At 43.1% G+C, this 17598-nt stretch overlaps 1 protein-coding gene across 8 annotated transcripts in view; it reads right to left on the bottom strand.

Moving 5' to 3' along the window:
• Nucleotides 1-17598, bottom strand: part of ATP2B3 (ATPase plasma membrane Ca2+ transporting 3) — a 469026-nt gene that overhangs the window by 145566 nt on the left and 305862 nt on the right. For all 8 annotated transcript variants that reach the window (XM_073600159.1, XM_073600154.1, XM_073600156.1 and 5 more), the window contains exon 4: nt 11977-12174. In XM_073600159.1, coding sequence (XP_073456260.1) covers nt 11977-12174 — 198 coding nt within the window. The remainder of the gene's footprint in view (nt 1-11976; nt 12175-17598) is intronic.

The following is a 17598-nucleotide window of genomic DNA, read 5'->3' as shown; positions in this document are numbered from 1 at the left end:
AGATGGGAACGAGGGGCCTCTATTAGCGAAAACATGTAGAAACAGGACACACCCTCTGCCACGCCCCCGAAAGGAGAATTAAACAAAAAATGATTTGTTAAACCCACAAGTGCTTTTTGTAATCACTACTATTCCTTTATATTGGATTTTGACATTTTTAAATGCAGCAATTTAGAAATTGGATGAAAGGTTTAGGTCTGGGAAACACTTCTAAATAGGTAAATATAAAAAGTGGATTTTATATACAACTATATAGCTCAGACCAAAAAGGAGTAAAGAGGGAGCTATGATAGTGCCACTCAGGCCATCTGCAACTTAGTGCCACCTCATCCATCTGCAATACAGTGCAAACCCAACCATCTGCAGCACAGTGCCACTCCAACTATCTGCAGCATAGTAATAACCCAGCGCCAGTGGTGGACCACCCGGAGAGTTTATAACAACACATGTGCTGTATAACACATAAAATCTGTATATTCCGCACAGCACATACACAATGTAGAGAGGGGAAACCATCAACAATAACCCGTGCAGCCAGACAAACCGTAACTGATAGAAACAGATCATAACAAAAAAAACAAAAAAAAACACATGAAGTCCAGCGCTGAGGATATTTGTGTAGAAAACAAAATGCAATATGCAACAGGCGTAAATTGTATGTTTTAATAAAACAGTGATAAACCTATCATAGATAATACTCTAAGGTAACAGTAGTAACTACTAGTGAAACCATGTTAAGAAGCACTGTAATAAAAACACATAATCGTAGAGGAAAACATACACACAATAACACAGTATTAAAAAGTAAATTCTCACAATGATAAAATTAAATGAATAATGCACTGAACATCAGCATGTGCTTGAATGGGGGGACAGTCAGCCTTGGACAACGGGAGACTAACACTGGAGATCCATCCAATATGGTTATATCCCACGGGAACCACTGGGTAGAGTGATGGAAGCCAAGTTCAGGCTTGGAGCAGGTAACAGTGCCACCCCAACCATCTGCAACACAGTGCCAACCCAACCATCTGCAGCACAGTGCCACTCTAACCATCTGCAGCACGGTACCACTTCAACAATCTGCAGCACGGTGCCACTCCAATCATCTGCAGCACGGTGCCACTCCAACCATCTGCAGCACGGTGCCACTCCAACCATCTGCAGCACAGTGCCACTCCAACCATCTGCAACGCAGTGCTACCCCATCCATCTGCAAAACAGTGCCACCCCAACCATCTACAACACAGTGCCAACCCAACCATCTGCAGCACAGTGCCACTCCAACCATCTGCAGCAAGGTACCACCCCAACCATCTGCAACCCTTTGTATAGTTTATATCAATAACTGATTAAGGTTTGAATATTTTAAAAAACCCCAAATTCCTTGTTCAGTCTGTTCTAATTTTTTTTTTTTTTTTTTAGGTATTCCAATATGGTTAGAATCTTTACAAAAAAAAAAAAAAATATCCAGGATCTAATGAGGTTTCCCTTGAAGAAGACGAGGAATTGGGGAACCACTATCATATAATAATAGCCGATATATTTAACCACTTAAGGATCGCCCGCCGCAGTTGTACATCGGCTGTTTGAAGTGGAATACCATTGTTAGGACAGCAGCTAGCTGACATAACCCCGGTATCCTCTTCAAAAGTGGTGCGGTCTGATTTCAGCTAAAAGTGGTCTCCGCAGTGGATTTGCCGCGAGGACCCCCCCCCCCCCACATCACTCTCCAGTTGTCTCCGCCGCTTATTGGAGCCGTCGGTATTGGCGGAGACGATCGCGTCCTCTCCCCCCACAGGCTGGATGTTGAGTGAGGGAAAGATGGTCCCCCCCTCGGCTCCATACCATTGGATGGTGGAAGCAACATCAAACGTCACTTCTGCCCAATGGTCTTAAAGGGGAATTTTTTTTTTGCAAGAAAAAAAAATGACCTTTTTAAATTTTTTTTTTTATTGCATTGTAGTGTAAATGTGGGATGTGAGGTCTTTTTGACCCCAGATCTCACATTTAAGAGGTCCTGTCATGCTTTTTTTTCTATTACAAGGGGATGTTTACATTCCTTGTAATAGGAATAAAAGTGACCCAAAACATTTTTTTTAAAAAGGACAGTGTCAAAATAAAAAATAAAAAGTAAACTAAATGAGAAAAAAAATAAACAAAAAATGTAAAGCGTCCCGCCGAGCTCGCACGCAGAAGCGAACGCGTACGTAACTCACGCCCGCCTATGAAAACGGTGTTCACACATGTGAGGTATCGCCCCGATCGTTAGAGCGAGAGCAATAATTCTAGCCCTAGACCTCCTCTGTAACTCAAAACTGGTAACCTGTAGACATTTTTAAGGGTCAAAGTTTGTCGCCATTCCATGAGCCGGCGCAATTTTGAAGCGTGACATGTTGGGTATCAATTTACTCAGCGTAACATTATCATTCACAATATACAGAAAAATTGTGCTAAATTTACTGTTGTCTTATTTTTTTAATTCAAAGAATTGTATTTTTTCCAAAAAAAATTGGGCTTGTAAGACCGCCGCGCAAATACAGTGTGACATAAAGTATTGCAAAAACCACCATTTTATTCTCTAGGGTGTCTGAAAAAAATATATATAATGTTTGGGGGTTCCAAGTAATTTTCTAGCAAAAAAAAAAATTTTAACTTGTAAACACAGAGTCTGAAAAATAGGCTTGGTCCTTAAGTAGTTACCGTAATTAAAAAAAAAAAGACTATAAAAATGATTGGACAAGATCATCACATCAGCGAGCGGTTTTGTATACTAATTTTATTTTTGGTCCTGTGTTTCTGCCTTTCCTATCGGTATAAAAAGTCCAGTCAATGGTGGACAGAGCCCATGTGTGTTGGGACAGCAATACATAACGTAGCACTGATCCATTCACACATAGCCTCCTGGAGGCATCATGTTAGAAGATAATACAGGATGTTCTTTAGATGGGAACCATGGTACATACTTCAAGAAAAGGCATAAATACTTAAAATGATGAGAGCTGCTTGAATCCTGCAAGCATGAAAAATTAAAAGAAGAATTGATTTAGAACAGAAGAAATCTGCTTTACCTCATTTAACCGGGACTTTTACAGCCTGAATTCGGCTCTCTTTAAAGGGCCATCAAGTGTAGACTAGCCGTGTACCACCAATGGTCGGCCAGTTCACCTTCAGTTCAGAAGCAGCTGTGGACAGTAGAGCATGTGGCTAGCTTTTAGCAGCTGTTGATTCTCTTGTCTTAGAGCTAAATGAGACAAAATGTACCGTTGCAGTGCAGCCCCCCTGCCCCACAAGGCTTAAATGCTCATATAGTCTGGGGGTGAAGGGATAAGGTGTATAACTTACCTTATTTCTGGTTTTGGCAGGCTTCCTCCATCCAGGTGACTGGTCCCCCACCTCTCTAAGCAGCTTCTGCCCATGGTTGCATTAACACCTCCTAATGTACAATTAGTGTTGCCACCTTTTCTTCAAGCCAAACCCGAACACTTTAGAGGCACAGGTCATTTTCCCCCCCCCGTAATATACACTAAAGAATTACAGTAGAACCTTGGATTACGAGCATAATTCGTTCCAGTAGAATGCTTGTGATCCAAAGCACTCGCATATCAAAGCAAGTTTCCCCATAGGAGTCAATGGAAACGAAGATAATTTGTTCCGCATTGACTTCTATTGCATGGAATACCGCATGTGGCCAGAGGTGGGAGGGGGGGCGCCGGAGAGCCTCAGAAATACTCGGGGACAGCCAGAGAGCCTCAAAAATACTCGGGGACAGCTCGGCTGAACTTGGAAACCCTCGGAAAGGCTTGGGAACGGAGTATTTCCCAGTGTTTCCGAGTATTTCTGTACAGCTCCGAACCGTTCCCAGTGTCACCGGCGCCCCCCGCACCTCTGGCCTAATGCGGTACTGCACACCACATTAGCTTGAATTCTGATTGTTTTGCAAGACAACACTCGCAAACCGAGTCAGAATTAAAAAAAAAAAAAAAACGTTGCTCGTCTTTCAAAGCACTCGTTACTCGATAACCAAGGTTCCAGTGTATAAAAGACCTGGGACACCTGGAACAGTGGGTGTGGCCAAACTGCTCTTGCTGACATCACCCCCCCCAGAGATGCTGGACCTGCCCCCAGACATCGGCCTGCAGCTCCTGGATGGGAACAAAGTTTTGTGTAACTATCTCAGTTACTTGGGGAGCCACAGCCCAGTCTGAATAATGTGTATGGGTTTCAGACAGACTGAAACCCAGACACATGATTCAAAACCCGGACTGTCCGGGTGAATCCTGGACAGGTGGCAACCCTATGTACAATGCAGGGTTAATAGTAGGGTTGTCCACATACCACTTTTTTAAGACCGAATACAAGTACCGATACTTTTTTCACTCGTTGATACCGTTTATCAATACTTTTTTTATGAGCACTAATAGGTGGCACTGACTGATGGCTGGCACTGCTAGATGGCTATGCTGCCTGTGACGCCCATCAGTGCCCAGATGGCGCTGACTGATGGGCACTGATACGTGGCACTGACTGATGGGCACTGATAGGTGGCACTGACTGATGGCTGGCACTAATGATGGGCATTGATAGGTGGCACTGACAGGTGGCTGGCACTGATAGATGGCTATGCTACCTGTGACGCTCATCTTGGTACACCTTGCAATCCGCTGCTGCTTACTGTAGCTGACATCTTGTTACACCCAGCCAAACTATATGGGCTAGGTGTAACAAGATGTCCGCTGCTGGCTTACTGCGGCCGAGTGCAGGGTGTACCAAGATGGGCGTCGGGGGGGGGTTCAACCGCTGACCGAATTCCGTTTATTCCGTCACCGAATGTGACGTCTCCACCCGCTGACTTCTGCTTGCGTGCAGGTTTCGGATTAGGCATCAGGAGCATTTGTGTGAGTACAAGTACTCGTGCAAATGCTCAGTATCGGTCCCGATGCCAATACTAGTATCGGCATCGGGACAACCCTAGTTAATAGTCCTGCATTGTGCATGATGTTGCTGAGGGTCCACGCCACGCACAGCCCTTAGCTTAAAATGTTACTAAGCCTAGGCGCCACTGCAGTCACTATATCTGATCTCCCACAATACACAGAACATGAAAATACAATTATTTTAGTAAAAATAAACTGCTAAATACCTTTTCTCATCTGCAGTATATAGCAGTCTTGTGATTTCTATCAGTTCCTGGTGAAGCTTGTAGGAGGAGTTTTTATACTGCACTGAGCTGTCCTATGAGGCCGGAGGGCCCCTGACCCTCTGTCTGGACAGTGTTGATTGGCCCTGTGCTGATCACATGCATTCTCCCAAGAAAAAAAAAAAACTCTCTAGCAATACACACCAAACTGAGCATGTGCAACCTGACTCCAAAGGCTCTCTTATCCAGACTTGTCAAGGGGGACAGTGCAGGGAGAAGAAGATCTGTACATACAATAGACATGTGCAATTAGTTTCGTTCCAAATTAATTTTTTAACGAATTTCATCAAATTAGGTAATTCAGAAACATCTGAATTAACGAAAACAAATTAAAGTAAATTTGAATATTCGAAAATTTGAAAATTCATAAATTAGAAAATTCGAAAATAAGTAAATTCCCAAATTAGAAAATCCGAAAATTTGAAAATGCAAAAATAAGAAAGCAAATCTGAAAATTCGAAAGAACGAAAATCCGAAAATTCTAAATAATAACTAACTAACTAATAATAACTATTAAATTATAGTTAGTAGAATTTCCTTTCAAATTTGGCTGCTAGTGAACGTAACAAATCCGAATTTATCCGAAGCTACAAATTATCCGAAATAAGGAATGCTGCATCTAAACGAATGAAATGTAAAAAAATAATAATAATAAGTATTAATAATAATAATTAAAACTTTTTATTATTATTATTATTTATTATTAATTTATTCCGTTCCATTTGTTTAGATGCAGCATTCGTTATTTCAGATAATTCGTAACTTAGCTTACGATGCTTACGAATCATCCAATATAACGAATGCTGCATCTAAACAAATGGAACGGATCGAATTAATAATAACAAATTAATAATAATAAATACCAATAACAATGAAAAACGTATTATTATTATTATTGGTTATTAATTCGATCTGTTCCATTTGTTTAGATGTGGCATTCGTTATTTTGGATAATTCGTAACTTCAGATAAATTCATAATCATTACAAATTCCAATACCAATAATTTAATAGTTAGTTATTATTAGTTCATTATTATTTAGAATTTTCAGATTTTCTTTCTTATTTTTGGATTATCGAATTTTCGGATTATTGAATTTTCAGATTTTCAAATTTACGAATTTTCTAATTTATGAATTTATGAATTTTCTAATTTACGAATTTACACAAAAACGAAAAAAAAAAACCCAGAATGAAAAGAAAACAAACAAATTTTTTGGCAGTGCACATGTCTAGCATACAATATCAAATAGCCTTTTTACACAAAGCAGAGGATTAACCCTTAGGTTCCACAGTGAGTATAACAAGCATGCTTTACTGCATATACAGACTGATTTTACTGCTGTGGATTTAGTAACACTTTAATTACTTCCAGTCTGGGCCTTTTTTGGCACTTACTGTTCACATGTAACAATCAGTATTTTTAGCTGGAAAATTACTTAGAAACCCCAAACATTATATATATATATTTTTAAGCAGAGGCTCTAGAGAATAAATTGGTTGGTCTTGCAATTTTTAATGTCAACGGTATTTGGATATATAGAATCTAGGGATGGGACTTTAAAGGCACAACAATATTAAACTACAAAAAGGTAGGTTGGTTTAGGGGTTTTTTATTAATAAAGTAAAAAGACAATGGACAGACAAACATGTTTAAAATCACATCAGACTAGGCATAGGACCTAATATTGGTATGCCGTGTGGAACCTATCCTGCAAGCTTGTATAGTAATGGAAAGATTATAAGTACATAAACAGATCACTTGGTCAAGGTGGAGGAGAGATTCTTCCCCAAGTGTTACACAGTAGATAGTCAAAAAGCTAACACAAGCTGAATGCTGCAGGTTTGGTGATCCACGATGGATAATCTCTGGTTGCTCTACATGTTTCGCGTTTCGCAGAACGCTTCCTCAGGAGCTAGAGATTCATTGGGAATGGTAAGACCAGAAACTGTAAATAATAGTAAGGTGCATATGATCGCGATCCGATCAGAGGTCACTGTTGTCTGGAGTAAAATGAGGACAGCAGCCGGCCATATACTAGGATCTCTCAAATGAAGGGTAGTATCAGGTATTCATAGATGAGAGAGTGAGGGCTTTGTAGTGGTAATGCCTCGGGTCATTGAGAGGAACCATGTATGTGCGCCGTCCGGACACATACATGGTCCACCACTCTCCATTACTCTGATTAATAAAATATGGGTTTGTTGGATTTGGCTCTTTGGGCCCCAGAAAGTGTTGCATTTCTGCCATTTCCACTTCTCAGCCATGGCTGATAAATGAATAAGGAATAGAATTAATGTTCAGACAGTGCCAAACAATCAGTGACCCTGCTTCATAAAGGAACCTTCTCTCTCCAGAGCAAAAGAAGTGAACATCAGACCTGAAGTCAGGGTTCGAAGTTCAAGTGGAAATTCAGTGAAACACTAACTATATTTAAATCTACTCCCACCTCCATTCTAAGCCTATTCTATCTACCCTGTGAAAGGAAAGAGCTGTATGCTTGACTATTCTGAGGGTGCTCCAGTCCAGTCACATGATCCGGTCCCAGCACCAGCTTCAGTGTAGAGGGAGTCCTCTACCAAAGGTAGAGCACCCTCACCAAAGGTAAGTATACAGATCTTTCTGTTACAAGGTAGATAGAATAGGCTTATAATGAGGGTGGGAGTAGATTTAAGAATAGTTAGTGTTTGACTGAACTTCCAGTTTAAGTTGGTTTTAAAGGGTCAGCCCACCAGATATTAATGTTCTACATGTTGAAAAATTAGGGAGAGTGGAAAAATAGTGCCGGACCTGTATGGTTTTCTTATTGGTATTGTTATTTTATCTTAGGGCATTGGTGTTGATTGTTTCCGGGCAGGTGGCCTCTACACTCCAGAGGGTCTCCACGGTCTCCTTGCCTTGAAGTGTAATGCAACAAAAAGGTAAATTGAAGTGCCGCACCACTGCTAAAAGGTCCAGATATGCCTTTATGCCAATAATAGCCTGGTGGGCAATCAAAAGAGTATCCAATGCATTTCAAGGGTCCATCACCGATCAGGACTTGAGATTGAAAACATTATCAATGGAATAGAAGTGAATTATACCTTTAATGGTATCCTTCCAAGTGTAATTGCAAGCATAGGTCTCATCAGCAGCTGGTTTGGCAGCCAAAGCTTGGAAACACCTTGGAAACTCTTTGGATAAATCATCTGACTTTTAGTGGAATAATGTCGTATCTGGACCTTTTAGCAGTGGTGTGGCGCTTCAGTTTACATTGTTGCTCTACATTTTGGGACTCTGATGACAAGCGCTGTGAACTTCCCAGATCTGCACCCATGTTCCAGCCACTACAAAGGGTTCCCGCTCTTTCTGCTACATTTTTAATTTATTTTATATCATGCAGAATGCAATAGGAGGAGAGGTAACTCCAAAATGTATTTCAAAACACCACCAAGGTGACCCGAGCGGAAGTGAGAATGGGTACTCGTCAACACAAGGTACCTGCTAAACCCCCCAGAAAAAAGTGCCATTTGTGAAAGAGGAGGGGGGAGGAGGCCTTAAAGTGAGCTTCCCCTTTTTGGGTGAAGCTCCACTTTAAATTAATTCACATCTAGCGGTCATCAAAGCCTAGATTTCCACGCCCAAAGATATATGGGGGCTGTGACTGCAAACCTTTAATGGAAATTACTAACTGTCTGGTTGTAATACTTTCTGAGACATAAGGTGAAAAATAACTAGCTTACACCACGGCTTCCTGTGGACTCTCTAGATGAGGGTTATGTCACTGGGTCTTCTCCAAGGTTCTCAAAAACCTACATAACATGCTATAACTCTACAGTCACCAAAAGGGTCATGTTGATAGTTGTTTTCTGGTTCAAGGTCTGTCCCAACCATATCCAATAACACAGACCCGATGAAGGGAAATGCATTACCCCCCGAAACGCGGTCGTGGGAAAGCTGAGCATCCCAAGAACTACTTACCATGCTGCAACTCTACAATCTAACAGCACCAAAAGGGTTATGTTTGTAGTTGTTTCTGGTTCCAGGTCTATCACAACCACGTCTGCCAACACAGCCCCAATGAAGGGGGAAACATTTCCCCCAAAATGCGTTGGCTCTACTTATGGCCTGTATATATTCCCCTTGACGCTGCCCTCACACAAATATGTGGCCCGGCTGGACTTTTTTGGGTGGGGCTGCATATTTGCGTATTACCGAGAGCCTTGGGCTCCATACTAATGATCGGGACCCTCAACTCCTGATTCCGGGTCACCTGATTTCTGTGATAGCCTCTGGCTGGCTACCACAGTGATCAGTCACTGTAAAGCCCGCCCCCATGTTTTCGCTCTCTGTGAATGGAGGACAGAGCTACATTGTATCTCTCTCTTTGCTTGCAGAAAAAGAGAGAAAGAAAAGGGTGTGTAAAAAAAGAAGAAGAATTTTTTAAAAAAAATACATAGATCAAGGTTTGAACTAGCTCAGTGCCAGGGTTAGTGTTTGGGTCAGGGTCAAAGGTCAAGGTTAGGGTCAGTATTTTTTCGACAGAATTATTTTAATTAGTATCAGTGTCGGTGTGTTTTAGGTATGATTAAAAAAAAGCAAAATGTGCACTATTGTTTCTGGGCTGTACTATGGGTACAAACAGTGGTGGCCAATCCATAAGGGGTGCTGCCCCCCTAATCTCTATGCGCTGGCCCCTAATCTCCATGCGGGGTGCCGGACGCATAGATTTCTAGGAGGTTTTTCTTTTTTGAAGCACATGATTACAGCCTGAGGCTCTAATTGGCTTCAAAAAGGTTGGGCTTGAGGCGCAGAGCACTGCACCCAGAACCCACCCACTTGTGACATTAGCGAATCAACATTCGCTATTGTCTTCCTGATTCTCCTCGCGGCCAATCAAGACAGGAAGTGGGTCCTAAGACCGCATTGGCCGCCGCCTGTTTGCCGCCCCCACCCAAAAAAAATGGAGCACCAGCCGCCACTGGGTACAAACAACAACTAACATACACATATTTTGTATCGCTGCGATTGTAAAGAGCAGGAGAATTTATTTTGGGTTGTTCTTTGGTGGTAGGTTATGGTAGTAGTAAGAAATATACAGCTTTATTTAACCACTTCAATACCTTACATTGTACCCGAACAGAATTTTTATCATTTTGTTCCCACAAATAGAGTTTTCTTTTGGTGGTATTTGATCACCTCTGCAGTTTTTATTTTTTGCTAAACGAATAAAAAAAGACAGAAAATTTTGAAAAAAAAGTTTCTTCGTTTTTGTTATAAAATTTTGTAAATAAGTATGTTTTCTCCTTCACTAATGGGCACTGATAAGCTGCTCTGATGAGCACTGATAAGGCGGCACCGATGTGGTGGTACTGATGATAGGCATTGATAGGAGGCACTGATGGGCACTCATAGATAGGTGGCACTGGTGGGCACTGATACGCAACACTGATGGGCACTGAAAGGCTGCACTGATGGGTACTTATGGGTGGCACTGATAGACAGCACTAATGGGCACTGATAGGTGGCATTAATGGGCACTGATGGCTGGCACTGATAGATTTAACTGATAGGCATCACTGGTGGCACTGGCAGGCATTTTTCTTTGGCACTGATTGGCAGCTACCTGGGCACTGATTGGCAGCTGCCTGGGCACTGATTGGCAGCTAACTGGGCACTGGTTGGCATTTCCCTGGTGGTCTAGGGTGGCATACCTGGTGGTTCAGTGTGGTGGCCATCCCTGGTGGTCCTGGCGGGAAATCCTGGTTGTCCTGGGTGGGCATCTGAGGGGGGGAGCTGTGCTGATAAACAATCAGTCTGTCAGATGCGAGTAAGGAAAAGCAGATCACCGGCTCTTCCTATTTACATCGTGATCAGCTGTGATTGGACATGGCTGATCACGTGGTAAAGAGTCTCTGTCACAGACTCTTTACCTAGATCAGAGTAGCGGTGTGTCAGACTGACACGCCGCAACAACGATCGCAGTGATGCGCGCCCCCGGGGGGGGGGGGGGGAGGCGCAGCTGCTTGGTATCCTGAAAGACGTCATGCGATGTCCGGTCAGGATATCGCAACCACTTTGCAGATGTCATTTTGCTATATGGCGGGTGGCAAGTGGTTAAATTTTTTTTTTTTTTCGATTTTGGGCCAGTTTTCCTTTGATAATAATTTTCTTTTTTAGGAGATATCCATCACCATTTACCACCAAATGAAAGCCCAATTTGTCCAGAAAAAAACACGGTATAATCCCCCTGGATGCATAAAGTAGTTGTGATGATATGTACGATTCTACTAACACATGTCAAAGTTGCAAAATTGTACTTAGGCATCAAGATTTGTTTTACCCTTAGGCACGAAGGGGTTAACCGTAAGTAGGACAAGCTTTTTACTGGGCAAGCCTCCACCCTCATCTTAGAAGACCTACTTATAGAGTGTTTATGATAATAAAATAAGTTGGCTAATTATTAGATAACTGAAACCTGGGTCTCCTTTTCCAGCACGTGATATTGCATCCATGAGTCTCACATCCTTTTAATACGAGACTTTATTATCTGAATGATACCCTGGCTGCAGATATAAAGTAAAACTCTAAGGGCAACACAGTAATTGCAGCAGCAAACATTTTATCGGCCCACCACCCACTGCCACCAATGGCAGCATACTGCATGCTACAAGAAATGGCATAGGAAATACAGGTAAGGAACACACTCATGGATCATCAACTGTCCACAGAACACGATCTAAGAAAACACAGCTCTAGCAGATCAAGCAATATAATTGGAAAGGAAGGAACACGTACTCTCACTTTGTTCTCCTGGCGGTGCATAGAATGAAAGGCCCAGAGAGACGATGGCAGCAATTTCTAAAATGATGAGAGTCACGTCCTGAAGGGCTTCCCAGACTAACTGCAGGAAGGTTTTGGGTTTTTTGGGAGGTATGAAGTTCACACCGTATATTTGCCTTCTCTTCTCAAAGTCTGCTACATTATCCGACAAACCTGCAAACAGTAACAAAAAGCAAAGTGTTATAAATTAATACATCACTTCAAATTAATGGATGCTTTAAAAAAACAAGATATTATTAACATACCCTGTAAAACAAAAAAATTGTCTAACCATTGCCTATGCCAACAAATGACATTAAAGCAACCTCTCGGAACCAGGATTCTAACTCTTGGGTCTAAAGGCTGTTAGTGAGCAATAAGCAAATTCTACCTCTCCATTGACATCAATGAGTTTTCAGCTGCCTGTGAGGAGCATTCTTCCCACTGACCACCAATTTAAGGAGCATTCTTCCCACTGATCACCAATGTAAGGAACATTCTTCCTACTGACCACCAATGTAAAGAACATTCTTCCCACTGACCACCAATGTAAGGAACATTCTTTCCACTGACCACCAATTTAAGGAGCATTCTTCCCACTGTCCACCAATGTAAGGAACATTCTTCCCACTGACCACCAATGTAAGGAACATTCTTCCCACTGGCCACCTCTATAAGGGGGCATTCTTCCCACTGATCACCAATGTAAGGAGCATTCTTTCTACTGATCACCAATGTAAGGAGCATTCTTCCCACTGATCACCAATGTAAAGCATTTTTTCCCCACTGACCACCAATGTAAATAACATTCTTCCTACTCACCACCATAGTAATGAGCATCCTTCCCACTGGTCACTAGTGTTATGGGATCCTTCTCCACCAACCACCACCAATCTATGAAGGTCATTTTTCCCTAACCGCCAACTTAGCACAGACCACCAGTGTAAATTGAGGCTTCATGGAGACCACCAAAGTAAGAAGGCACTTTTCCAATGACCATCCCTGTGGTCACAGAGCGGGCACGATCACGGGATCACGGGAGACCATCATTTGACGCCCTCCCAGAACTAGCTATCCGCGCTGTAACTGTCATTTGGCTATAGCGCAGTCAGCAAGTGGTTAAAGTAAGAGAGAACTGTGTCCGAGCCCACCCACTTGTGACAATAGCTAATTAAAATTCACTATTTTCTTCAGGTTTCTCCTCCCGGCCAATCAGGATAGGAGGCAGATTGGGTTGGCCGGGAGGAGAAGCCGAGGAAGCCCTGGAGGGGCAGAGTGCCGGGGAGTGCTGGGGACCGTCACCGTGGAGGGGGGAGTGCAGGGGACCATCACCGGTCATTGATTTGCATGTCCTCATACATTATCATCTGAGTTGTGTTTAGTAATCTAAATGTGGAAAAAACAAAGCTCCCCACAATGCTCCCAGGGCATCTTCGACTCTACCGTCGTCTCCAGGAGAGGCTGAGTGCGGACGGTCCTGAGGGGGGGGGGTTTCTTTGCTACCCCCCCAAAAGTTTAGCATCAGCCGCCACTGGTGGAGAGGTATTAGAATCCCTGTCAGGTTTTTACTTCTGTCTGTGTCCCCGTTAGTGATTTTTTCCCCCTCTCTATTTGTCCTGTTAATCGTTATCACCAAGTGTAAAAGAAAATCCCAAATTTTAGGTTGCCCCCATAACAGGAATAGTGGAGAAATCTTCCAAGGGAGACACTAGTTATAGGATTGCACAACTTTGGAGGAATTTCCTCTCACTTCCTGTTTGGCTATGGGACAGGAAGTGAAGAGAGTATTTCCACGGCACTGCACACTCACTCAGAACACATCCACTGCACAGCCTAAGCACAGACACTGCACATACTCATACTGGGATGCCTACCTTTGCACGCACATTAACTTTAATGGCATCCCAGTCCGTAGGGTTCAATATTGAGTTGGCCCACCCTTTGCAGCTATAACAGCTTCAACTCTTCTGGGAAGGCTGTCCACAAGGTTTAGGAGTGTGTCTATGGAAATGTTTGACTATTCTTCCAGAAATGCATTTGTGAGGTCAGGCACTGATGTGGACAAGAAGGCCTGCCTCGCAGTCTCTGCTCTAATTTATCCCAAAGGTGTTTTATCGGGTTGAGGTCAGGACTCAAGTTCCTCTACCCCAATCCATATCTTTATGGACCTTGCTTTGTGCACTGGTCCAAATCATTTGGTGAAGGGGGCATTATGGTGTGGGGATGTTTTCAGGGTTATGGCTTGGTTCCTTAGTTCCAGTGAAAGGAATTCCTAAAGCGGAGCTCCAACCAAAAGGGGAAGCTCCACTTGTTTACTTCTTCCCCCTCTCCACTGCCACATTTGGCATGTTTTGGGGGGAGCGGATACCTGTCAAATCCAGGTACCCGCTCCCACTTCTGGGTAAGATCGCTGCAATCGTTGTGCGGCAATCTATGAAATTTGCAGCCCCTTTTCCATCCCCACACAGGTCTTAGAAAACAAATATCCAGGCGCATCAATGATAGCCCAAATGGGTAAAACAAATCGTCAAGCTGAGGCAGCTGCTCTCCCCGACTCATAGACCAATGAGGCAAACAAACCAAATCAACAAGGGAAGACAGCGCTGGACCCCAGCAATGCGTAGGACCGGACCTCTGGTTAGTAAAAATAAATCCTTTATTCCATAAAGGTGGGGGGGTGAAGTACCGTGGAATACAGCAGCCTGATAAAAATCATATGTGCATTATAATGGTGGACCAGACCTCTAAGTACCTGGAGGCTGGGGCCGCATAGATAACAAGAGGGCTCCGATGGAACACGGCTGGGCTGCAGGGCGGGGTGTCACAACAACGCCACAGACAGGAATCTGGACCATTAGGACCATTAGGGCCATTACCACTATAGTCAAAAAGCATTGGCCTATTCTCTGCTCACATCCAAAATTAGGCCCCCACTTACCACCTGCTCCTCAGGTTGTCTTTAAGAAGGCTCGCACCCTTAGGCTCAGTCCTTTTGGGTTTGCTGGGGGCAATATGATTTCTGTCAGAATCATAGATATTAGGGGTTACTTTGACAATTGGGTTGGCATTTTTCAGTGCAGGAAAGGGGGCTGTCTAACATGCCAATTTATTACCCATGGCCAGTCTCCTTTCCATGACAGCTCTAACAACGCCTATTCCATCAGTCAACTTACGACTTGTTCCTTCTAATTTATTATATATGTCTTGCGGTGCCCATGCAACCTATTGTACGTTGTCGTACCATTCGGGCCCTACACACTAGGGTTGGTGAACACCGCAGGTTTGTTAAGAAAGGTGCAGATGAGCACAGCTTCCTCCGCCATTTTGCTACCCACCATAACAAACACTTTAAAGAGCTACCCACCATAACAAACACTTTAAAGAACTGTCGGTTTTGGTCATCAAATTTGTACCTAAGGGTGACCTCACGGATAATGTGAGATTCCTGCGCTTATGTCAACGTGAAACTCTATGGATTTACAAGCTCAACATGCTTTTGCCCAATGGGTTGAATGAAGAATTAGAGGTTAAAACGGTCATTTACTTGCAGTATGTCAGCCTGGTCCAATCCATAGTACATTCTTTTCCCACCATTATGCTCAGATCATAACCCGCACACTGCATCAAATTGGTCTGCATGGCTGTCGTCCCAGAAGGAAGCCTCTTTTAAAGATGATGCACAAGAAAGCCCACAAACAGTTTGCTGAAGACAATCAGACTAAGGACATGGATTACTGGAACCATGTCCTGTGGTCTGATGAGACCAAGATAAACGTATTTTGTTCAGATGGTGTCAAGCGTGTGTGGTGGCAACTGAGGAGTAAAAAGACAAGTGTGTCTTGCCTACAGTCAAGCATGGTGGTGGGAGTGTCATGGTCTGGGGCTGCGTGAGTGCTGCCGACACTGGGGAGCTACAGTTCATTGAGGGAACCGTGAATGCCAACATGTACTGTGACATACTGAAGCAGAGCATGATCCCCTCCCTTTGGGGACTGGGCTGCAGGGCAGTATTCCAACATGATAACGACCCCAAACACATCTCCAAGACGACAACTGCCTTGCTAAAGAAGCTGAGGGCAAAGGTGATGGACTGGCCAAGCATGTCTCCAGACCTAAACCCTATTAGGCATCCTCAAACGGAAGGTGGAGGAGTGCAAGGTCTCTACGTCCACCAGCTCTGTGATGTCATCATGGAGGAGTGGAAGAGGACTCCAGTGGCAACCTGTGAAGCTCTGGTGAACTCCATGCCCAAGAGGGTGAAGGCAGTGCTGGAAAATAATGGCGGCCACACAAAATATCAACACTTTGGGACCATTTTGGACATTTTCACTTCACTTTTGTTGCCAGCGGTTTAGACATTAATGGCTGTGTTTTGAGTTATTTTGAGGGGACAGCAAATTTACACTGTTATACAAGCTGTACACTCACTACTTTACATTGTAGCAAAGTGTAATTTCTTCAGTTTTTGTCACATGAAAAGATAGAATAAAATATTTACAAAAATGTGAGGGGCGTACTCACTTTTGTGAGATACTGTAATATATATATATATATATATATATATATATATATATATATATATATATATATATATATATATATATAAAATGTTTGGGGGTTCTAAGTAATTTTCAAGCAAAAAATACTGATTTTAACTTGTAAACAACAAGTGTCGGAAATAGGCTTGGTCTTGAAGTGGTTGAATTTCATGTGTCTGTAAAGGCAGACCTCCCAATACTTTTGACAATATAGTGTACATCAAAATAACGAGCACAGGCACTGCACATGCGTCAGAAATGAAAGAACGTGCAAACGGAGTATTTGCAGTGACACAGCATGTAGTAAGTTACAATCAGAGCACACACGCCATCCAGGGAAGACACTGCCCGAGAACACACACAGAACATAGGACAGCCACTGTCTGCTAGAACACCATGTCTGAGTTGCTGCTTCGTTCTTTAGTGTAGCATCGTTGTTCTTCTCGCCCGTAACGCACTGACGCACACAATTAGGAGATTTCCCTGCTGGGTGGTGACTGGTCTCCACAGCAATATGGTGGCTTGGTCTAAGCACAGGCACAATATGCTTAGCAGCAGATAAGAGACAAGGACAAGATGTCTTTGGAAAGATGGCAGATGTCTAGTCATTTAGCACAAGCTATATCTGTGAAGACTCTATATTAATGGTCACGTGACCATTGCCGTATGCATACAAGAAAGCACACTGTTGTCAGATGCATCCTGTCGTGGTATATTACAGTAAAATAGGATGCATGGACAAAAGTGTCCACACCGGTGTGATCTGCACTGCCCATTTCGTTGCAGCTTGCGACTTCATTTAACAGAAGCAGGGCCATCTTTAATATTGATTGGACCCTGGGAAAAACATTTCTTGGCCCCCCCCACCCCCCATGCAATTTCACTCTCCACCTGCGTTGAGACATATAATAATATAAAATTAGTTTACTGTATCAGATCAGGCAGCAATTGCGATTGGTTGCCAGCAGTTACAGCATATAATTACTGCTTACTGACTGGTTGCTAGAGGTTGCAGCACACATAACGGCTCACTGATTAGTTGCTAGAGGTAACAGCAAAT

The sequence above is a fragment of the Aquarana catesbeiana genome, linkage group LG09 (assembly GCF_042186555.1).
Source record: "Aquarana catesbeiana isolate 2022-GZ linkage group LG09, ASM4218655v1, whole genome shotgun sequence".
NCBI classification, from domain to species: Eukaryota; Metazoa; Chordata; class Amphibia; order Anura; family Ranidae; genus Aquarana; species Aquarana catesbeiana.
This window is presented reverse-complemented; position numbering and strand designations above follow the sequence as displayed.